Below are 25,000 nucleotides of genomic sequence, written 5' to 3' on the forward strand. Positions count from 1 at the left end.
CAAAATAGTGCAAAGTGTGAAATTGTAAACCCAGAGAATCCTGAGAGCAATTTTTTGCAGGTATACTGCCAAAAAGTTTTGCGGTCTGTAACATTTCTGTTACAGACGGTCTGTTATTCTTATTTAAGCATGGAAATTAATTTATGTTATTAATAATTAATATTTAAATATTATTAGACCAATTTATTGTTTTAAAGTAGCACATTTCTTATATTTTGTTATTTATTTTAATTATACAGTCCTGCACTTTAGTTCCTACCTGTTGTTTCTGTACATCCGAATAGGGAACCAACGAGGGTTATAAAGAAAAGATGAGCTCGACGAAGGACTACGGTCCGTTTGAAAAATTCTAAAAAACTGCCATACTGTCGAGATGACTTTTCCTATTTTATCAACAATTTCTTTGCTTTCGACGACAGTCTTTTTTTTTCTCACTCCATGCAGAGAATCAACAGTGAGACTGCAAGATGACTAACCAAACTTGATAGTTGATACATTTACGCAATTGGCTGTTTAGAGGGTCCCTCCCCATTGGTCACTGATCACTTCCTGTATTGCTAAGTAAAAAAAAAAAAGATCTTAGCCGTGAACTCTATTGCTGTCGGGTTTGTTGTGTAATGGTGGGACTAGAGGGTTATACAGTACACCGCTACTAATAAAGTACTGTGGTATTAATTAATTAAAAAGTTTTACTGCCTTTGGAAAACACCCGTAGTTGTTTTTCATCCACATGTGCTGCCGTGCGGCGGTGACGTTGCTGAGCCGAGGCGCGGCGCATTCACAAAGCTCTACCCCTTTTTACTTAATTTCGAGGGTGTAGTGGTAGTGGGTGAGTGCCAGTGGTAGTGAGTGAAGGCTAGTGGTAGTGAGTGAGGGGGTGTATTGGGATTGGGCCAAAGTATGACCAATGTATGACCCTGTAAATACTTGGTATAGGAATGCTACCCAAATTTGTAGTATCGCCCATAACTCATCTCGTATCCAAAACAACAGAAGAATAAGTGCTTATTACATTTTAGCAGATGTGTAGATAGAACAAGTAATTAGATATTAACAGTAAATAAACAAATAGATTACTAATCCATCCATCCATTTTCTACCGCTTGTCGCTCATAATTTTGACCAAATAAAACTCATACTATTAATCGTAAATGACACAATATGTTACTGCATATGTCAGAAGCCAAACAGTACCTACTACTAAAAGAAAAGTTGTCTAGTACAGTGATTCTTAAACTGTGGTACGTGTATTTGTCAGAGTGGTGTAAAAAGAGAGTATGGCCAACTAAACAACAGGCGCCATGACTGCTACCAACGTTAGTTTTTCTGACGAAATAAACCAAAATAATTTGTCTATATATAGTTCTAAACATACTCAAGCTCATAAACTTACAGTAAAACATACTTTAATTTGGTCAAAGTAAAATTTTGTGGCTGTATTTGACCTACTATTTTGCTACATTCCTGCAATGTTTCGTGACCACCTGACTGCGCAATAAACGTAAAGAAATACACAGAACGAAAACATTAATTAATGAATAACTTATTACCCTCATTTTGCCAAAATCTGCATTAGTTTTGGACCAATAATCACAGAGCAATTGTGACTTTTGTGTGAAGTACCGTATTTTTCGGACTATAAATCGCAGTTTTTTTCATAGTTTGGCCGGGGGTGCGATTTATACTCAGGAGCGACTTATGTGTGAAATTATTAACACATTACCATAAAATATCAAATAATATTATTTAGCTCATTCACGTAAGAGACCAGACGTATAAGATTTCATCGGATTTAGCGATTAGGAGTGACAGATTGTTTGGTAAACGTATAGCATGTTCTATATGTTATAGTTATTTGAATGAGTCTTACATAATATGTTATGTTAACATACCAGGCACGTTCTCAGTTGGTTATTTATGCGTCATATAACGTACACTTATTCAGCCTGTTGTTCACTATTCTTTATTTATTTGAAATTGCCTTTCAAATGTCTATTCTTGGTGTTGGGTTTTATCAAATAAATTTCCCAAAAAAATGCGACTTATACTCCAGTGCGACTTATATATGTTTTTTTTCCTTCTTTATTATGCATTTTCGGCCGGTGCGACTTATACTCCGGAGCGACTTATAGTCCGAAAAATACGGTATGTCAACTGTGGTGGCTGCCTCCAATGTATTTGTAATCACTGTATTATCACTCATTATGTATTTTTCTAATTAATCTTTCTTTTTTGTAACATGCTAAGTGAATAAGTGCACTTTTCTACTTCTTTCCCCATATTTCTGCACAATAACTCAGATATGGTAACACTGGCGCACAGTAGAAATATGGAGTGATTTTCTCATCTCATTTTACACCCGAAATTTAGTTTCTTTTACTCGTTCTTCGTACGTCTATTTGTGTTTGTCTTTCTCTTCTGCTGCTCATGGCGCCCTGTAGTCACGTGAGTGCCTTTTGACCAATCAGTGAGGAGATTGCCTGAAACAAGTTGGTCATATTCTCTTTATACACAACTCTGCCACTAGTGGTATGTGGGCTCTACCTAGTGGTACACCAAATAATCACTTAAATAAATATTCAAACACATGGTTACTGTTTAAGCTGTGTGTAATATTACAGTGGATAAAAATATTAAATAAACTTGTTGAATAAAACCTCTGTCTTGCTTTTAATGAATACTTAGGGCTACTACACTGCTGTATTTTAATGTTGGTCAATACGGTCGTACTTGGAGGGAAAAAAGTTTGAGAACCACGGGTCTTATGTTCACGGTTATTCAATGCCAAAAATAGTTATTTGATTGTAATAAGAAATTTATTAAGGGTGTCATAAGATTTTCTGTTAAAAAAAAAAAGCCAATAATGACATTTTTTGTGGTCCCATTTATTTTGAAAAGTATCAAAGTATCAAAATAAATTCTGGTACCGGTAACAATATATTGGTAACGAGAAAATCCTAAATTCTATGCAATTTCCGCCCTGGTTCAGTTTTAGCATTTTTATTAAGCGGGTAAAAGGTGAGACATGTTAAAGTGTTCTCCGCCCTCTTCAATGTTTCTGAAGAGAAAACAGTTTGGACACCCCTGACATAAGCTAAATGTTTAACTTTGGAGCTGTCAGCATAGTTTTCACGTTGACGTATGTGGAGCTAAAGCTTTACTTGCATTGTGCTGTCACCCTGCAGTCTAAAATAGACAACAATGAGAACTCAACTGAGTGGTATAACCTCATGCTCAAGGATTCTTCACTGCAGTAAATCCTAACAAATCTTTGTTGTAATAGTCACAGAATTCAATAGCATCTTGGATTCTTTGGCTAAGTCAACAAATAAATTGAGCAGTCAATCATTGTTTAGTACCACAGTCGAAGTGCCATACATTGTCTGTGTTTAGAAAGACACATGTAAGTCAGCACTGTCTAGTCATATTTTCTGGTTCAACTTGATTTGTTGGAACCTGGGCTGCTCTGGGCTTAGTGGTCAGCACCTCAGCGTAACGGTCAAAAGTTATGAGTTTGAATCGCTTTTAGATTTTGTTGTGTTGTTTTTTTCCGGGTATATCTGGAAACATGCACGCTAGGCTAATTGGAAAGTCTAAATTGTTCGTAGGTGTGAATGGCAGTGTAAATTGTCTGTTTTATTGATTCTGCTTTAAAAAGTACTTGAATTGATGTAGACAAAGTTTAGCTGGCTGACTAACTAGAATGATAGTAAGTTATTTATTATTATTATTGCGAGTGCCCCAATTCCGCACGGAAAAACACGAGTGATGACATCACGACAGTTGTCGACATATATATAATTGTACAAATGTATTGTCGACTAATCGTTGCAGCCCTAGTGTGAAAAATAACTTTAACTATCATTTTAGCCAAAGTCAGCCCGCTAAACTTTGTCTACAACAATTTAAGTACTTTTTAAAGCAGCGTCAATTTGTAATGCCGTAAAAAAAGGCACAATAACAAACGAGAAGAACGCATGCGCTCGTGCACACAAAGACATAGAGACAGACAGGCACCAATGTGGAGGTATCATACGATTAAACATACAATTTATTAAATAGCCAACATTTTAAGAATTAATCAAAAATACAATTCTACAATTGAGTCTATTAGAGTGCTAAAACTGCCAGGAGTTAATCAATAGTCAATATACTAGTGTGCAGATTTTTAAACATCACAAAATGCTTTTCTTTTTGAGGAAGTTAGGTTTTGTTGTTTGTTTTCTTTGCTGCTATTTTAACTTTATTTTTAATACATAAACACGGTTACCGGTAATTGTTTAGATTTTCAGCACTGTGCCTTTCCTTTCTATTCAATTGACCACATTTTAATAGTCATTTTAATGTTTGTAGCAGCTGAATGAGCAGCACAATTACAGTATAAATAAATATTTATGAATGAATTAGTCATCTTGGTTGTTTGTAACCACACACCTAAAATAACTTAAGCTGCATTTAGAAGTCGATGGAAAAATTAGAGCCATTAAATATGTGTACACTTTATAATCTGATTAGTCGACTAATCATTAAGACAGTCGATGACTAATCGACTATCAAAATAATCGTTAGTTGCAGCCCTAAAGTCAGCTGGGGGAGGCTTCATCTTAAATGAGGACAGGCAATATGGAAAATGCATGGATGAATGAATGGATTCTAACCTGGGCCTTCTTTTGGAAAGCCAGTTTAATTATATTGACCACCTTGACCTTATAAAGTTTTTTCATAGAGATGTTTAGTGTTTTGGTAGACGCTTCACAACAATGGTTTACTGGGGACGTTGTAGTTTGTTAAAGTAATCACAGTAAAACATTAAATACATGGTCAGATCATGGTTAGAAAACTAAAATAATACATATCATAAAAGGGGTGTGAGTCTCACAACAACTCACGATTCAATGAGATTCCAATCCATGGGATGACGATTCTCGATTGAACACAATTCTCAATTCAAAATGATTCTCATAACATATTATAATAAAACCTTTTCAAAACAGGTTATAGGTTACAAAAGCTTCTCTTGGACGCTGACATATACTGTGTATATGGGGTGTAACGATATTGCAGTGGTATTTCGGTTTCAAAGTCTTCACAATAATACCGTGATTTGTGACGGTGTCAAATGAAAATTTGGTGGGTGTAGTTTTTCCCTGGCGCTTTAGCGTTAGCCGGGTCTGAAAATAAACTACATCTCCCAGAATCCTCTGTGTAGCGCAGGAACGCCTTAAGCCGGAAGTGAAGTGTGTCCGTAGTAGATGAGAATAATTGGTGTTTTTGGACGTTTCATCAAAATCTGTCCATAACTGTTTGAGTTATGTTGCTAACCATAGACAAAAAAAACCTAGCGAAAATATAACCTCTTTGCCAGAGGTAAGAAAGTATGTGTGCTGCATAGCAAAACTCAAGCGTTTCCAAGGTGACACAGCCAAAAACATTTTACATCGTGGGAAATAGGAGTAAACTGAAAAACTACTTGATAAATCCTCAATCCGTTTATCCATTTTCCAACGCATGTCTCTCTCAATGTTGCAGTGAGGGCAGGAGCCTAACGAGACACTCGGGCGGAAGGCAGAGTACACCCTGGACAAGTCACCATCTCATAAAATGTCACCCAGAAGATATTTGAAGCCAGCGAAGCCAAACATCAGTTTGTGAGGTATACACACATTATCACAATTTAAATTGCTAATTTACTTTTCTTAAAAACAGCATAATGCAGACTGATATAGACATGTCCACTGTGGACGACACTGCTTCTTATGAAGTAAAGTTGTAAGACACTATTGTTTTACACTGGATGTTAACATTGTCACTTTAAAGACACTAAACTGTCAGGTTTTTTAATATCTGCTTGAAACAGTGGATTTTCCTGTAGTTATTTGCACTTAAAAATACATGTTTGTAGTAATAAATATGATTGAAACATTTTAGCTTCATGTTTGTTTTCAATTACAGTAAGTGTGTGTATCCTAAATATTTGTGCCACTTTATTTTACACTATGTGATTTTTAAGTTGTTTTTTTTGGACATATACCACAATAATATTGTACCGTGGCCTTAATACCATGATAATATCATACCGTGAGATTTTGATACCAATAATCAATCAACAGAGATTGACAGATATGTTTTTTTCAGGGCTCATACTGATATCGATTATTAGCAGACCTTTATATATATTTAATATTTTCCTTACAACCTTTGTCCGTTTCTTTTTCTTTTTTTTTTGTCCGTTTCTTATTCGGATGTACAGAAACGACAGGGAGGAACTAAAGTGCAGGACTATATAATTAAAATAAATAACAAAATATTACAAATGCGCAATTTTAAAATAATAGTTTGGTCCAAAAATATTTGAATATAAATTACTGCGTAACATAAATTAATTTCCATACTGAAATAAGAATAACAGACCAAATTAAATGTTGTACGGACCACGGAACTTCCTGGCAGCAAACCTGCAAAAAATTGTTCTCAGGTTTCTCTATGTTTACATTTTGCACTATTTTGTTCCACTTTATTAAGCATTTCAAACATATTCCTTATTATAGGTTATTGGTAAGTGTTTATTGTGATTTTAGAATTTTGTTTACAATGGTGGTTTTCCATGGTTGTGTTGACATTTCCTTTCCGCCTTGATAGCGGAGGGTAAATATAATCAGAAAAAATAAAAATGTTAACATTTAACATATTTTTCTCCAGGTTCATATTCTCCATAGGTCATAGAAAATATCAACAATTATCGATGTCGACCAATAGAAAAAACTTATATCGGGACGGCGTGGCGAAGTTGGTAGAGTGGCTGTGCCAGCAATCGGAGTGTTGCTGGTTACTGGGGTTCAATTCCCACCTTCTACCTTCCTAGTCACGTCCGTTGTGTCCTTGGGCAAGACACTTCACCCTTTGCCTCTGATGGCTGCTGGTTAGCGCCTTGCATGGCAGCTCCCGCCATCAGTGTGTGAATGTGTGTGTGAATGGGTAAATGTGGAAATACTGTCAAAGCGCTTTGAGTACCTTGAAGGTAGAAAAGCGCTATACAAGTATAGCCCATTTATCATTTATTTATCATATCATGATAAAGTTTTCATTGTAGCGCCTTGCACTGAATTGTATACATTTTAGCGCCTACAAAGGGGGTCAACAACCCTGGTGGCCCTGGTGGCTCCATGGAGCTTTTTAAAAAATGTATGTAAATAGGGGAAAAAATGGGGAGAAAAATATGTTTTTTGTTGTAATATGATTTCTGTAGGAGGACAAAAATTACACAAACATTTCTAATTGTTAGAAAGCCCACTGTTTCATAGGTTTGTGTTTATGTTTCACTGATGAGAGTATTTGGCGAGCGCCATTTTGTCCTACTAATTTCAGCGGCCCGTGAACTCACCGTTGTGTGGACTGTGACTCAACAGTTTGTTTACATGTATAACTTTCTCCGACGCTGCACATAAAGACATGTTTTATTAAAGTTAAAGTTAAAGTACCAATGATTGTCACACACACACTAGGTGTGGTGAAATTTGTATGCCACTCCTTTGTCTCATTTTGTCCACCAAACGTTTTATGCTGAGCGTGAATGCACAAAGGTGAGCTTTGTTGATGTTATTGATAGGGATGATACTCGAAACCGGTTTTCCCGGTTGTTCGATAAGAAAAGAACCGAGTCCTCGGACTCGAATCCCTTTTTGAGAACCGGTACCCGTTATCGAGACCACTATAGTAAAGAAAAAGAGTTGGTTCTTTATTCGAATCCCTCGGAACGAATCCCGTCCCGACCAGAATGCCCCTTGAGACATCACAAGAATTGACGTCACGTAGCTCAGTAATTAGGCGCAGATAGCGAAAGCAGGAAAAACAATGGAATAATAAAGTTCAAAACAATACAATCCAATGAATAACTTTACTGAGAGATTTGAGCAGGGTACAAACACATGACGAACACTTTTACGACCAACCGGAAACATAGCAACCAGGCTAGCAACGCACCTCCTTTACGGCAGCTGTCACAACATTCTTAAAGCAACCGCAGCACATACATATATATATACAACATATATGACATCTCCCTTTTTTAACTTTTGTTTTTCTTTCCTTGTAAACAAAACAAAATCACACTGTATATGTGTTGTCTGTCTAATTATAAATAATGCAGACGAGGCGTGTTGGCTGAGTTCTTGACGTTTACTTTCACGGGTGACGACATGCAACAACACTTTTCGGGGCTACCGCGCATGCTCGTCACTCCCGTTGCATGATGGGTAGTGTAGTTGTTATGTTCCCTAGCTCATAACATCACATCTTTCCCCCTATAAATAAATAATGTTAACTCAATAAAGTGTATTTCTTTTTAAGGCTTTAACTTTTCATTTTTTAGCATTGTAACCACATTTGCAAACAACTTTTCTCTTCATAGAATTTTCTTTCAATAAAGAAATAAAGTGCAAAAATGTCAAAGCATCATAACAAACAGTTATGTCAAATAGCAGCAGAAGTGCACTTTTTGGAGAGCTGTATTATTTTCAGTTTTGTGCCCAAGGGACTGATTTTATTTAACACTATATTATTATTTATACACATATAGTGATCACAGAGACAGGTTGTTTTTGTGTTACTGTATATATTTGTTTTTCTGAAAAATCCCACTTAATATACTTTGGGTAACAACAGTCAATATTTTTTTTTTTTTTTTTAAGGGGGGTAACAGTCAATATTTATTTATTTATTAGATTTTATTTTTTTCTTATATAATAAAAGTGAGCTTTTGTTAAACCAAATATTGTGTGTTTTTTTCCATATACAACAACCTATCTGGACTCGATAAGAGAATCGATAAGGAATCGGTTCAATAAGAGGATTCGATAATAGGCTCAAACTCGATAATTTCTTATCAAACATCATCCCTAGTTATTGACTTGTTGGAGTGCTAATCAGACATATTTGATCACTGCATGACTGCAAGCTAATCCATGCTAACATACTATTTAGGCTAGCTGTATGTACATATTGCATCATTAGGCCTCGTTTGTAGGTATATATGAGCTCATATAATTTCCTTTACTTATGCCCTCTGTGTATTTACTTTGCATGTCTCATGACACATTATCTGTATGTAATATTGGCTGCATTTCTGATAGTTGTTTGTGCGCCATGTTGTTCCAGACCACAGCAAACGTTACCCAGCTTGCAAAGATTGTAATAAATCCATTAGAAGAAGACAGCCTGCCGTTTCTTTTAACTTGGACACACACCTCTATCTATACCTTTGGCCATTCGAAGACAGTCATTTCACCCTCTGAGAAGTTTTACTAATGTTTTCCAATTTTGTAAAAATGTGTAGAATAAATATTACGTTTCAACATTTCTGTCAATTAATATTTGTGTCAGCCTGCGACACGTAGTCATTTTGATAGTAGACTAATATAGCTAATATAGACACTTACGTCATGTGTTGTCTTCATTATAACACTTATATAAGACTTTGAATTTTTTGCGGCTCCAGACCGATGACTTTTTTGTATTTGTGGTCAAAAATGATATTTGATATTGATATATTTCCTTTGATATTGGGTTGTTTGTGTTACAGAAGAGTGTGGGGCTGCCCATTGAGGCAGTGGTGTTGTTGTGGTGGCATGATAGCATTTCCATGATCACTAGTGGTAAGGATGTGGCTATGTATGTGTGTGGTGTGCATATGTATGTATATATCTACGATGTATGTACAGTATATACAAGTTCATTAAGTTTGTACATTGAGTGAATAGGTAGTTCTAGCTCAGAGTAATTTATGATTTAAAGAAAAGGGGTGGGATTAAATAAGTGTAAACTTCTTCTCACTCCTTTCCGAATATGTAAAAAAAAAAAGAAAAGAAAAAAAAAAGAAAAAGAAAGTCCAATGCTCATTTGTTTTTGTTTTTTATTCTCCATTGTTTTCTTTTTGTTATAATGGCTGTTACGGCTATAGTATTGGATCAGGCTTGCTCTTGTTTTTATGCATATTTGAAATAAAAATATATCAATAAAAAAAAAATATATATATATATATATATATATATATATATATATATATATATATATATATATATATATATATATATATATATATATATATATATATATATATATGGCTCTTTCAACATTTTGGGTTGTCATATTCTGTATTATCTAAATGTCTACTCAGCATGTTTCAAATCCATTTTTTTATACGATACGGTTTCCGTCGAATTTGTTTCCAAAAATTCTGCCCCGGTTATCGTTTCCCGTTATCGCACGACCAAACATTGTGCGTAAAAAATAGTTTTCGCCTGCATTTTTTAAAAAATTATTTACCTTGGAGCCTTTTTACTTTTTCTTTGAAGCGTGGCAGTGATTTTATTTTATTTTTAAATAGCTGTCGGCTTAAAATAGACAGCGGGTTTCACTTCGGACACCCCTGGCTTACGAGTAGTCACTTTCGCGGCAACCGCGGTGGCCATTATTGCCCCAAATATGACACAAGAGGCGGAAGTAAGAAAATCCAGCCTTCAAGTGGACTTTCTCCGCAAAGTAATGCAACAACATCCAAGCGACATGTGCAAAAAAAAAAAAAAAGAAGTTATGGCAGGACAACAACAAAAAGGGAAAAATGCACCACTTTTAACTCACCAGCTCTCTTCCTCCCGTCTTCTTTGCCTCGTCTTGTCCGCCGCGCACACGCAGCAACGCTCACATGAAACAGGGTCAAATATCGAAACTTCGGTCCGTCCCGGTCCAGAAAGTGTTGCTGGAGTTGATAAGAGATGAAGGTTACACTTTAACAACTTCTTTCCTCTTCTCCCTTTTCCTGCTCCCTCCCCCTTCATGCCCCCCCCCCCTCTCCTCCTCCGCCTCCTCCTCCTCCGCGATCACGACACAAGTCACTTCCGCGACCAGACGTCTACGTCATCGGTGCGCGTTCACGCGTGGCTGGCCTATTGTGCGGGTTGCGTAAATGCGAAAAATCCCCGCCATAATTCACCGAAATAGCCTGCAATGCAAAACAAAGGTTGCACTTGTCAAATATGGAAGGTTTTTCTAAGTAACTAATCTACATATGTATTTTTTTAATTAACATTATTTTTTAAAAAGGTATTACTGCACAGTTTTTATTGTGTGAATGCTCCAAAGCATTCACACATATGGTTTTCTACACCAAAATTCATCTATTTAAACGTATTATTGTGTAAATGCTCCAAATCATTCACATATATGTTTATTATTATTATTATTATTATTATTATTATTATTATTATTATTATTATCCAGATTTTGGTGCGGGTTGCGTAAATGCGAAAAATCCCTGCAATAATTCACAGAAATAGCCTGAAATGCAAAACAAAGGTTGCACATGTCAAATATGGAAGGTTTTTCTAAGTAACTAATCTACATATGTATTTTTTTTTATTAACATTATTTTTTAAAAGGTATTACTGCACAGTTCTTATTGTGTGGATGCTCCAAAGCATTCACACATATAGTTTTCTACACCAAAATTCATCTATTTAAACTTATTATTGTATGAATGCTCCAAAGCATTCCCACATATGGTTTTCTACACCAAAATTAATCTACTTAAACTTATTATTGTGTGAATGCTCCAAAGCATTCACATATATGTTTATTATTATTATAATAATAATAATTATTATTATTCAGATTTTGACGCGTATTACCTTACACATTTTTCACCTGATTCAAATCGTTCCAACTTCTAAAAGTTCAGCTTATTCAGGAATCGTGGCCTTTCCCTTGACAAATTCCAAAAATTCCCAGATTTCCCAGAATTCCAGGTTTTCCGGGACATTTTTCCCATTCAAAAGGAATTGGCCATTTTTCAAACTTCCACCACTTCCACATTTTTCAACCAATTCAACCCATTCCACCTTCAACCTATTCCACAATTCTGGAAATTAAAACTCCTCTTTTTCCAAGTTCAAAAAAGGTTTTCCTAAGCCCTATTTCCACCTTTTTTTCCGGCGACTACTCCTTCCACATTTTTCAACGCATTTCAACCGTTCCACTGTCAAAACATTCCTCTTAATCAAGACAAAAAACGAATATGTTTTTTGAACTGGAAAAATCCCCGGTTTTCTAGAAATTCCAGGAATTCTGTAATACCATTTCTCAATTCAACATTTTACTACTTCAACATTTCTCGACCGATTTGGAAAATTTCAACACCAACCATTTCAACTCATTCAGAACTTTCAAGTGTTTTACCATTTTCAAAAAAAATCCCGCTTTTCCCGAAATTCCCTAATTTTTGGGAAATTCCCATTGAAACTAATTGGCCATTTTTCAAACTCCCACAATTCCCACATTCTTCAACCCATTCAAACCATTCCACCTTCAACACATTCCACCATTCTGGAAATTCAAACTACCCTTTTTCCAAGTTAATAAAAAATTCAGATTTTCCCAAAATTCCCTAATACCATTTACTAGTAAATGGCATTAGGAAATTTCTTGCCCGATTTAAACAATTCTAACACCAACCAATTCAGCTCATTCAGGACATTCATGATCCTATCATTTTCAAAAAATCCCTCTTTTCCCAAAATTCCCAAATTTCCAGGAAGTTCCCATTGAAATGAATGGGACATTTTTCCAAGTTGCACAATTCCCACATTTTTCAACTTATTCAAACCATTCCAACATCAACACCTTCCACTCATCCTGGACATTCAAACTAAAACTTTCCAAGTTCCAAACCAAATTCCAGTTTTCCTGGAAATTTAAATTATTCAACATTCAAACTATTTCAGCGTTTAAAGCATTTCAACATTTAAACAATTTCTACATTCATCCTACATCCCATTAGCATTTCAGTTCAGTGTCAGTTCTTCAACATTCAAACTATTCTTACATTCATACTACATTCTGTCAGCATTTCAGTTCAACTTCAGCATTGGAGCATTCACACGCAATTCCTTCAGGAATTGCCTCTTCCAGTTGTGTATGTTATGTTTTAATTTTCTGCATAAGCCATCTATCCCTACCAATTTGTCAATTTTCTACTAGAAATGTGTGACGTTTAAAAAACAGGAACTTTTAATGACCAAATGTAAACACATAAATGATTGTGTCGGCATGTTAAGCATTTGGTCTGATTGAATTATCTTTAATAGACATGGAGAATACTATTTATACCTGCATTGTCCTTTCCATGCTTACACTTTCCATCATTGTAACTGAGCTACTGTGTTGAATAATTTCCCTTGTGGATCATTAACGTTTGTCTAAGTCTAAGTCTAAGAATGGGTAGGATGAAATACAAACACTTGCAACGATGGTAAGTCGGTATTTTATTATTTGTGCAGCTTTTACATTTGATATTTTGCTTTTCTATGTTTCATGAACATACAAAGTCAGTATTTTATTATCTGTGCAGCTTTTCCATTTGATATTTTGCTTTTCTATGTTTTATGAACAAAGCAAAGCAAAATATCAAATGGAAAAGCTGCACAAATAATAAAATACTGACTTACCATGTTCTCCCCGTGACTGCGTGGGTTCCCTCCGGCTACTCCGGCTTCTTCCCACCTCCAAAGACATGCACCTGGGGATCGGTTGATTGGCAAGACTAAATTGACCCAAATGAATGAATGTGTGAATGTTGTCTGTCTATCTGTGTTGGCCCTGTGATGAGGTGCGACTTGTCCAGGGTGTACCCCGCTTTCCGCCCGAATGGAGTTGAGATAGATTGTATGAATTAGTTTAATGGTACAGTACTGGAGCTGCCAGCCGGTTTGGGGAGGGCTGCCTTTAATGACATTTATAGCGCCCCCCTTGGGTTGTAAATCTAAATGTTTAGGAAGAAATGCTAGTATACTGTAATACAGATTATAAATGTGGTTAATGGTTTATGAACGATTATTTGCTTATTTAATTATTCCATATATTTTGTATTATTATTACTTTTTTATTGTATTTATATAATTAGAGAATTGGTTAATGACTTATGGACAATTATTCGTTTTTTTTATTTAGTTATCTTTATTATTTGTAATTAATTTGCTTTGTATTATTATTTTTATTTATTTATATAATTAGATACAGTATTTAATATAATTTATAATTTACTATAGGGTCTATGGATGCAAATTAGCAGCTTTGCAATAATCCGGCATGTTTACAGATATATGATGTTCATTAATGTGCACTGTCCTTATCTTAAAAAAAATAGCATTATAAAGTGTGTTTCAACCTATTAGACACCCATGTGCTTGTCAGTCCCTTGAAGCAGTGTTTTTCAACTTTTTTGAGCCAATTAAGGCACATTTTTTTCATTGAAAAAATCCAGAGGCACATCACTAGCAGAAAACCTAAAAAAATGAAACTCAGCAGCCGATATTGACAGTAAAAAGTAGTTCTCGCAATTGTTGGGTATAAATTCAAACCATAACCAACCATGCATCACTATAGCTCGTCTCAAAGTGTACTGTCATGACCTCTCACATCACTCCGTGACTTATTTAGATTTTTTTTGTGTTTTCCTGTGTGGTTTTAGTTCTTGTCTTGCGCTCCTATTTTGTTTTTGATTGTCATGTCATGTATGGATGTACTTTTTGGACGCCGTCTACTCCTAACGCTGCAAGTCTTTGCTGTCGTCCAGCATTCGGTTTGGGTTTACTTTGCCGACAGTTAATTTTTAGTTTCGTTTTGCATAGCCTTCCCTAAGCTTCATTGCCTTTTCTTAGCGGCACTCGCCTTCTGTTTATTTTTGGTTTAAGCATCAGATACCTTTTTACCTGCGCACTGCCTTCCGCTGTCGTCTGCATATTGTGTTTACGACAAACAATTTTCCCGACATCCACAAAGCAATTAGCTACCTGCTGCCACCTACTGATATGGAAGAGTATTACACGGTTACTCTGCAGAGCTCTAGACAGCACAGACACTCAATAACGGCACATTATTTACGGATTATAATTACTGGTTTGCAAAAAACATTTTTAACCCAATTAGGTGAAATGACATCATCTCCCACGGCACACCAGACTGTATCTCACGACACAGTGGTTGAAAAACACTGCCTTAAAGGTGTGTGCCACATTTTGTGGTGATTCGACAAGAGGGTGTTTTGAAGCTGTGAGAGAAAGTTTAAGTTGACTTCCGGGGTGAAACATTATTATGTGATGTGTTTAGCAGAAAAATATTGGCACAGGCAACATGGTTGGGGTGCATGTTTTGACAAATGATCAACCTTTTGTGTGCAGTCAGTGTTTCAAACACTCGATGGGTTGTGCTAACATTTTTTACATGAGTTGCTTATACTCAATACACACAATCTGATACATTGTATATGTGCTTATATTGTATACGCCGAATAATTGAATACAAACATTTATTCAATTATTTACTGTTTATGATAACATTTAGAATGTATTGTCAACTTGTCAGTAACTTTGTTCATGTTTTACATTCTGCAATTAACTATTTAGTTAAGCTAAATATATATTTTTTGATACTTGTTAAATATTGCTGCATAACAGAGATTAGTATAGAAGACAATATGCTTACAATGGTATGAACCTTTGACACAGATGAAGTTCTCTCAAGGATAAAGCATGGTACGTTACGTTCGTTCATGACTAAGGCAAAGCCTATGCGCCCATCCTTATGCAACCGCGTCTCTTCGTCTTTGGTAGAACAACCCATGGATTTTGAGGGAATCACATTGGGACACGAGTACAACAGGAAGACACATATGCAATATGAAACACAGTAGGTGCGGGAAGAACTGTAAGGGGGAGTACAAAAGAGGAAGGAATTATATCACACATTAGATTAGGACACGCCATACTGATTAAGACATTGCACCTTATAAGTAAACACCCTACAGCAGGGGTTCCCACACTTTTTCTGCAGGCAAGCTACTTTTCAATTGATCAAGTCGAGGGGATCTACCTCATTCATATATAGAATTTATGTTTATTTATTTATGAAAGATACGTTTTTGTTAACATGTAAAAGGTGTTTAATGATAATACAAGCATGTTTAACACACAAATTCATGTCTTTCATGAAGACAATAATATAAGTTGGTGTATTACCTGATTCTGATGACTTGCATGGAGTGGAATCAGACAGTAGTGATGATAACGTCCACATTTTCAAATGGAGGAGAAAAAAATCCTCCTTTCTGTCCATGTAGTCAGTAGTATATCACTACTGATATACATAGATTATATGTAAATAATTCTCATGTTAATTACTATCATTGCATCGCAGCAATGCCTCATTTAACCATACAATATTGCGCCACCCACAGGCCAGACAAAATAAGACAAAAATGAATCAAACTGAGTAAAGATGTAGTATCTTATCTGGCCAATAGAGGCGCACTACTTACACTGTGTAAAAAAATCTGCAGAGAAGAAGACGCTCTTTACGCAATGGTCTCCTTTATGATTGAAAGTAATGCAAATAAGTGGTTTCATAACGAGCCACAATGCGTTTTGTACTATTAAAAGCGTTTGGTCGAATATGTTCAGAAGACTTCCAACAGCGCAATAAAATGAACCTCGATGTTCACTTCCGTGTATCCGCACACTAAAACCCGCCTTCTTAAATCCGATTGGTTTATACGCCAGGCGGAAACGATGTCTGGCTTATGATTGGACAGGAACTGTGTACGTCATTTGAATGGCGTGTGACCGCCGCTGTCTTTGAGGAACATACGCGACGCTAGTAAGTTGTGTTAGCTTTATCAAGTGTGATTTTATGTGAGCACTCCTTTTCATACGTTCTATAGGTCTTAGGACAATAAAGAATATGAAATTAAGCTTTGAAGGAAATACCATTATGTCGGCTATGTTCGCTAGTTGCTAACAGCGCTCCTCCACATTAATGTAACTAACAGCAAAATACAATTAATTAAGATCAGTTCTAAATGAAGTCAACGTTTGGTTCTGTCTTTTAAATGATCGAACTAAATGTCAATGTACACAAAAGCGAGTAAACGTTGCAAATACAGAGTACATAAATGCTTGTTGTACCACCCAATGCTATGCTTTCATTAAATGGTACTCAAGGTACTCAAAGGGCTTTGACACTGTTTCCACATTCACACACACACACACACACAAAACACACGCACACATACATATGGCAGGAGCTGCCATGTAAGGCACTAACCACGACCCATTAGGAACAAGGGTAGTGCCTTGCTCAAGGACATAACGGACGTGAATAGGTTGGTAGACGCTGGGGATCGAACCAGGAACCCTCAGGTTGCTGGCATGGCCACTCTCCCAACCGCACCACGCCGTCCCCAAACACTACATATTGATATCGAAATGATCACCCAAATGTTATTGTTCTGATTATTAGTCCAAAATGTACAATGTATAATCTTGATTCCCTTTCATGTATCTCTTACATCGTTAGGAAACAACGCGGTCTGAGCTGGAATTTTCAGATACTCCATATGGATTCTTCATGTTGATGTAAGTTTTTGATTGATTGACTGATTGATTGATTGAGACTTTTATTAGTAGATAGTACAGTACATATTCCGTACAATTTACCAATAAATGGTAACACCCGAATAAGTTTTTCAACTTGTTTAAGTCGGGGTCCACGTCAATCAATTCATGGTACAAATATATACTATCATCTTAATACAGTCATCACACAAGTTAATCATCAGAGTATATACATTGAATTATTTACATTATTTACAATCTGGGGGATGGGATGTGGATGGGGTTGGGGTGAGGGGGGTTAGGTTTGGTTGATATCAGCACTTCAGTCATCAACAATTATATCATCTGAGAAATGGACATTGTAACGGTGTAGGTCTGACTTGGAAGGATATACAGCGAGCAGTGAACATAGTGAGCTCAGAAAGCATAAGAACAAGTATATACAAGTCTTTAAATAAGTACGTTAAGTACATTTTATTTATAAAGCGCTATTTACAGATAAAATCGCAAAGCGCTGTACAAAACATAGGTGAAGTAAAACAACAATTCAATCAAAACAACAGGGGCAACATCATAAAAAGGATACAAAGTGGATTAAAAATGATAGTTAAAAGGTGCATTAACTAAAAGCTTTACTAAAAAGAGAAGTTTTCAGATGTTTCTTAAAAGTTTGAACACAGTCAAGATCACGGAGGGACTGTTGCAAATTGTTCCAGAGTCTGGGACCTATAGCCTGGAATGCCACGTCTCCACGGGTTTTAAAACAAGTTTTTGGGATCTTTAGAAGACCGTGGTCTGAAGACCGGAGGCTGCGCCCTGAAGAGTAGGGGCATAGCAAGTAAGTGATGTACTAAGGGCCCCCACCATGCAACGCAAGGAATGTCAGGACTAAAATCTTAAAATCAATGCGGAATTTAACTGGAAGCCAATGAAGACTGGAACGGGGGTGATATAGGCTGTTCTGAGTGCACCGGTCAAAAGTCTGGCAGCCGCATTTTGTACTGTCTGAAGTCTTTAAATTGATGTACTCACATAATCAGTCTCCTCCGAATCCTTCAATGTTTCCATATGCAGCTGGAGAACACTGCTGCAGTGCATCCAGTAAGTATTCACAGTGCTTTACTTTTTTCCATATTACTCCAAAATAAATTCAATTGATTTATTCTCTCAGAATTCTACATCCACTAACGTTGAAAGAGCCATATTGGACCAAAAATACAAAAAACAAATCTGTCTGGAGCCGCAAAAAATTAAAAGCCGTATATGAGTCTTATAATGAAGGCAACACATGACTTAAGTGTCTATATTAGCTGTAATAGCCTACTATCAAAACGACTGTTGCGGGCTGAAGCAAATCTTCGTTGACAGAAATGTTGAAATTTAATACAAACCCCTTTTCCATATGAGTTGGGAAATTGTGTTAGATGTAAATATAAACGGAATACAATGATTTGCAAATCATTTTCAACCCATATTCAGTTGAATATGCTACAAAGACAACATATTTGATGTTCAAACTGATAAACATTTTTTATTTTGCAAATAATCATTAACTTTAGAATTTGATGCCAGCTACACGTGACAAAGAAGTTGGGAAAGGTGGCAATAAATACTGATAAAGTTGGGGAATGCTCATCAAACCCTTATTTGGAACATCCCACAGGTGAACAGGCAAATTGGGAACAGGTGGGTGCCATGATTTGGTATAAAAGTAGATTCCATGAAATGCTCAGTCATTCACAAACAAGGATGGGGCGAGGGTCACCACTTTGTCAACAAATGCGTGAGCAAATTGTTGAACAGTTTAAGAAAAACCTTTCTCAACCAGGTGTTTCAAGGAATTTAGGGATTTCACCATCTACGGTCCGTAATATCATCAAAGGGTTCAGAGAATCTGGAGAAATCACTGCACGTAAGCAGCTAAGCCCGTGACCTTCGATCCCTCAGGCTGTACTGCATCAACAAGCGACATCAGTGTGTACAGGATATCACCACATGGGCTCAGGAACACTTCAGAAACCCACTGTCAGCAACTACAGTTGGTCGCTACTAGGGTTGGGTATCTTTTGAATTCGAACGATTCTGATTCCGATTCCGATTCTTTGTTTCGATTCCGATTCCTGACGATTCTCGATTCCGATTCTTCTTGTACCATGCCGGGATCAATGTGTTTGACAGGTAGTCCCTGGAAGGTGGTATGTATTTTGGGTTGAGAGTTTTCACCATATCCCTGCAAACATAAACAAACATGTAATGTTGCTGTTACTGTTTAGCCCAGTATCAATTAGCTTAGCTCTAACGTTATTGCTTAACTAACCTAAATGTTGGAGATTCCACCTCTGAAAAGGGATGCAGTCTTTTGACTATGTGTGCAGTGACCTTTCTGTGGCACTCTTCCGTCTGGGGCACGGACATCTTCCCCATTGCCGCTACGGTGAACGGAGTACGCTGAGCACATCGCGGAGCCTGGCTAGCAGGTTGTAAATTGTCTATGAAAAAATACGTGGACTAATTTGTTAGCTGCCTCGACGTTGGCGCAAAACACATTATTTATTGCATATATATTGTTTTACTTACCGGATTCGGACTGCAATGCAGTCACCGAGGTGCCAGGCTGTGCGTCGAAGCCAGAGGAAGAGGCACAGGAGGACGGTCGGCGCAACGCATCGAAGACGGGACACGCATTTATTTGTATTCGGAGGTGCTTCATCATGTTCGACGTGCACCCTCCTAAGCACGAAACAGTCCTGTCGCACGTGTTACATTTCGCCGATATTTAATTTTTTTTAGTAAAATAAAGCCACACTTCCACCGCCGACGCCCGCTATCCATGCTTGACTGACTCGCTCGGCTACATAGGCTCGGCTATGCTAACACTTCCGGCGGTGGGCGCTTCTTCGTTGGTGTTTAGCGGCTTCTTCTTCCGGTCGGCGGACTGGGTATCGAAACTAGGAATCGAAATTTAAACTTTTGAACGATTCCGGGAGAATCGGAAAGTTAGTCCCGGTTCCAATCGATACTCGATACCCAACCCTAGTCGCTACATCTGTAAGTGCAAGTTAAAACTCTCCTATGCAAGGCGAAAACCATTTATCTACAACACCCAGAAACGCCGCCGGCTTCGCTGGGCCTGAGCTTATCTAAGATGGACTGATACAAAGTGGAAAAGTGTTCTGTGGTCTGATGAGTCCACATTTCAAATTGTTTTTGGAAACTGTGGACGTTGTCCTCCGGACCAAAGAGGAAAAGAACCATCCGGATTGTTATAGGCGCAAAGTTGAAAAGCCAGCATCTGTGATTGTATGGGGGTGTATTAGTGCCCAAGACATTGGTAATTTACACATCTGTGAAGGCGCCATTAATGCTGAAAGGTACATACAGGTTTTGGAGCAACATATGTTGCCATCCAAGCAACGTTACCATGGACGCCCCTGCTTATTTCAGCAAGACAATGCCAAGCCACGTGTTACATCAACGTGGCTTCATAGTAAAAGAGTGCGGGTACTAGACTGGCCTGCCTGTAGTCCAGACCTGTCTCCCATTGAAAATGTGTGGCGCATTATGAAGCCTAAAATACCACAACGGAGATCCCCGGACTGTTGAACAACTTAAGCTGTACATCAAGCAAGAATGGGAAAAATTCCATTTGAGAAGCTTAAAAAATGTGTCTCCTCAATTCCCAAACGTTTACTGAGTGTTGTTAAAAGGAAAGGCCATGTAACACAGTGGTGAACATGCCCTTTCCCAACTACTTTGGCACGTGTTGCAGCCATGAAATTCTAAGTTAATTATTATTTGAAAAAAAAAAAAAAAAGTTTATGAGTTTGAACATCAAATATCTTGTCTTTGTAGTGCATTCAATTGAATATGGGTTGAAAAGGATTTGCAAATCATTGTATTCTGTTTATATTTACATCTAACACAATTTCCCAACTCATGGAAACAGGGTTTGTATTTATTCTACACATTTTTACAACATTAGAAACCATTAGTGAATCAGAGGCTACTCAGAAGGTGAGATAACGCCTGGCCAAAGATATAGATGTGTGTGTCCAAGTTAAGGCTGTCTTCTTTTATTAGATTTATTACAATGTTTGGCAAGCTAGGTAATATTTGCTGTGGTCTGGAACAACATGGTACACAAACAACTATCTGAAAAGCAGCCAATATTACATACTGATAATGTGTCATGAGACATGCAAAACTAAATGATATACAAAGAGGATAACAGTAAAGGATATTAAATGAGCTCAAATATACCTACACATGAGGCATAATGATGCAATATGTACTGTACATACAGCTAGCCTAAATAGCATGTTAGCATTGATTAGCCTGCAGTCATGCACTGACCAAATATGCCTGATTAGCACTCCAACAAGTCAATAACATCAACAAAGCGCACTTTTGTGTATTCACGCACAGCATAAAACTTTTGGTGCACAAAATGAGACATTAGAGGAGTTGAAGATTTTACATGTAAATAAACTGTTGCGTCACATTGCACACTGTGGTGAGTTCAAGAACCGCCGAAATTAGTAGGACAAAACGATGTTCACCAAATACTCTCATCAGTGAAGCATACACACAAACATATTAAACAGTGGGCTTTCTAACAATTAGGAAGGTTTGAGTCATGTTTGTCCTCAAACAAAAAAACATACTAAAACAAAACAATTATTTTTACCCCATCTTTTTCCATTTTCAAACCTATTTTAAAAATGCTCCAGGGAGCCAATAGGGCAGCACTAAAGAGCCGCATGCGGCTCGAGAGCCGCGGGTTGCTGACCCCCGCACTACACAGTAATGACAATATGATTTTTTTTTCTGATATATTAAGAATAAAAACTTAAGAAAGCGCATGTGCATTAATAATCACAGCCCTTGTTGTGAAGGGGAAATTAAAGATTAGGTGCATTATTTTTCAACGGGTAATTAATGAGATGTTTCTACAGCTTTACTGGGGTCCGCCTGTTGTAACTTGAGTTGAATAAAAATTATTTTGAAAAAAAAAGTTTTTTGGACACTATGTAAGGTCCCACAGCCAGGGTGTAGCCCCAAATTCTGGGACCCCATACACAAGACTCCTGAACCACCCACCCTAAACCCAACATCGCCGCCTCATACACACATTCTTGGTATGTTTACATGCGCAAAAAAACTAATGATTGCATTTTTTATATGTTTGACTTTTTAAAGATTGGATTAACAAATCTAGAATATTTCTAGATCAACCTCCACCCTAAATAATTTGGCTTTGTTTAAACAACATATTTTTTGTTTAGTTTTTTTTCTTTTTACAAAAAGTACCAACAAATTCAATACAAAGTAGTCAGAGTTTAAGGTTTAATCTATAATAATAATAGGTAATTATTCAATGTAAAGTTTGACCGATAGTGTTTTTTCAGGGCTGATACTAGTCGTCAAGGAGGCTGATAACCGACATTTATAGCTCACTTTCATTTGCAGTGCAAGTTATAGAAACACAAATACTATACGTCAGTAAACAGCTAGGCTTTAAGTAGTTAAAAAAAAAAAAAAAGAGGAAACATTGGACCAGTAGCGACATAATGTTTAATGCGGTGATAATTTAGCAGCAAAAAAACATCAGCAGGTTTCACAAACACTTTTAGTAAGTGTATAGAAGAGGAGCATCAACATTTGCATTTTAAAATATGTAAAATTAGTAAAAATATGATTTCTGGGCTCCTTCATGTATAGTTGAGACATTTTTCAAGCTGGCTGACATCATTTCTTCCGGGATGTTACAGAAAGTATGAGAATGTGTGAGCTGCTGCCTGCTCTTTTCTTTATTTAGATGATAGATGATGATGATAGATGATAGGTCTTTATTGTCATTGCACAAGTACAACGAAACTTTGTTTTCAGCACAAACCCGTTCAAGATTAGACAAACAAACAGTGTACAGGGTTACAGAACAGGAACGCTGATGGGTCGCCACAAGGCGCCCCGTAAAAGATGGGGGAAAAGGTAAAACGCTGGGGAAGGATGAGTAAAAAAATACAATCTAGACTGGGCTCCTAAGGGGGCCCAGTCTGAGTGGGAAAAAACCTCCATAGCAAAGCACATATACATATTACAACATATATCTCGAGATATCTAGCAACAGAGGGAAGGGGCGGAGTAACGGTGGTAGGCCGCAGCTCTCGGCGCTGACCATCCTTCCATCACCCCTATGGGATTTGCGTCGAGGGTGTTTGGTTTGGGGGGTTGGGGGGGTGTATGTGTGGCTTATATTTTTGTGGATGCATGTTGTTTGTATGTAAGCCTACAGTGTGTCTCTGTTCCGCGGCCTTGATTCTTGTGCAGCCGATAAGTCCAAAGTCAACAACAACAGGTGTGTGTCCATGAGAGACAAGAAGGGAGTTTGTTGTGTCTTCGCCGCACTGTCCTTCGGGAGAGTCTCGAAGCCAGGGAAACAATCCAAGTTAGAATGTTTTGTATGCGAGTGAAAATGAAAATTTGCTTTTCACTCTAAATTGTCTATGACTGGTCCTCAAAAATCCTGCGAGGCAGACAGTCCGATGAATCCGAAGAGTGTCCACAGTTCTTCTCGCATCCTCCAATCATTCGTGGCAGCTTTGGGGTACTTTGAAGACTGCCAGCAACTTCCAATTTGTGGACAAACCAGAGCAACGCTTACTCCAATCAGCAGATGTCCTGTTGCCATAATTCCGAATAGGTAGATATCTTCACGTCCTCGACTGAAAAGGGTCGCCAGGCACGCGGCACTCCTTCTTCTCCCAAGAGTCCGTTGCGTGTCCAGCAACAACCGCCTCGTCACGACAAACAGGTTCCCCCAAAACCAAGATCTTGTCAATTTCGTTGAGGCCAGTTAAATAGTTCCAATGTTTAGATTTGGAGAGCAGTGCAAAAGAGGCAACAAGAAAGTTAAGACAAGACAAAGAAGCAAGCAGGAGAGATAAGGGAGAGGGAAGGGGAGCGTCCACTCTCGATGAGTGCCAGAGAGAAAGTTTATATAATAATCTCTTATTTGTCAAAATATGTACACAAAGTTTGGATTTTTGACAGATATCTTTTCTGTCGAGGTCAGGAAATTCACATAATATTATCATCAATAGATAATATTATTCCTATTAGTACATCATTATTATACTTATATTACTTGTGCATCTACTGGGAATTAAGTCTCCCCTATCTTTAAAACGTAGTGACGTCTCTGTTTTCAACTGTAATCAAGGGTCTTTGAACGCACCACAATTATGCGCTTTGGAAATGCAAAAGTGAAACCTATAACATAACATTCTGCTATTCTACCACATAGATTTATTATATTGTTACCTTTCTTCTATCACTTCATCCTTGTTCCAAAATGTTGGCACTGTGTGTGAATGCTTAAAGGTGAGCTTTAATAACGTTATGACGTCAAATGTGTGCCGCTATGCCGGGGAAATCAACCATTTTGTATTTTTTAATAGGGGTGAAATTAGTCTTAAACATTTTTAATTTGATTTAAGCAACCTCATTACTGAACTTTCGCGGCAATATTTATTTTATATTAACATTTATGATGTGTTTTT

General features: G+C 37.2%; 2 protein-coding genes across 5 annotated transcripts in view; one reads left to right on the forward strand and one right to left on the reverse strand.

The window, feature by feature from the left end:
• shc1 (SHC (Src homology 2 domain containing) transforming protein 1) overlaps positions 1-16,313 on the reverse strand; it is a 95,208-nt gene extending 78,895 nt beyond the window's left edge. For 3 of the 4 annotated variants that reach the window (XM_062029936.1, XM_062029934.1, XM_062029938.1), the window contains exon 1: positions 10,636-10,823. The gene's annotated coding sequence lies outside the window, so the exon portion shown is untranslated. Of the gene's footprint in view, positions 1-10,635; positions 10,824-16,064 lie in introns of those variants that run through there. The other variant, XM_062029935.1, reaches the window with a different exon arrangement.
• Positions 16,314-16,612: 299 nt separating this feature from the next.
• flad1 (flavin adenine dinucleotide synthetase 1) overlaps positions 16,613-25,000 on the forward strand; it is a 35,584-nt gene continuing 27,196 nt past the window's right edge. The window contains 2 exon segments of the mRNA XM_062029939.1: positions 16,613-16,701; positions 17,401-17,459. Of these exon segments, the coding sequence (XP_061885923.1) occupies positions 17,452-17,459 (8 nt within the window). The 5' untranslated portion in view covers positions 16,613-16,701; positions 17,401-17,451.

Source organism: Entelurus aequoreus, linkage group LG20, assembly GCF_033978785.1.
Source record: "Entelurus aequoreus isolate RoL-2023_Sb linkage group LG20, RoL_Eaeq_v1.1, whole genome shotgun sequence".
Classification (NCBI taxonomy): domain Eukaryota; kingdom Metazoa; phylum Chordata; class Actinopteri; order Syngnathiformes; family Syngnathidae; genus Entelurus; species Entelurus aequoreus.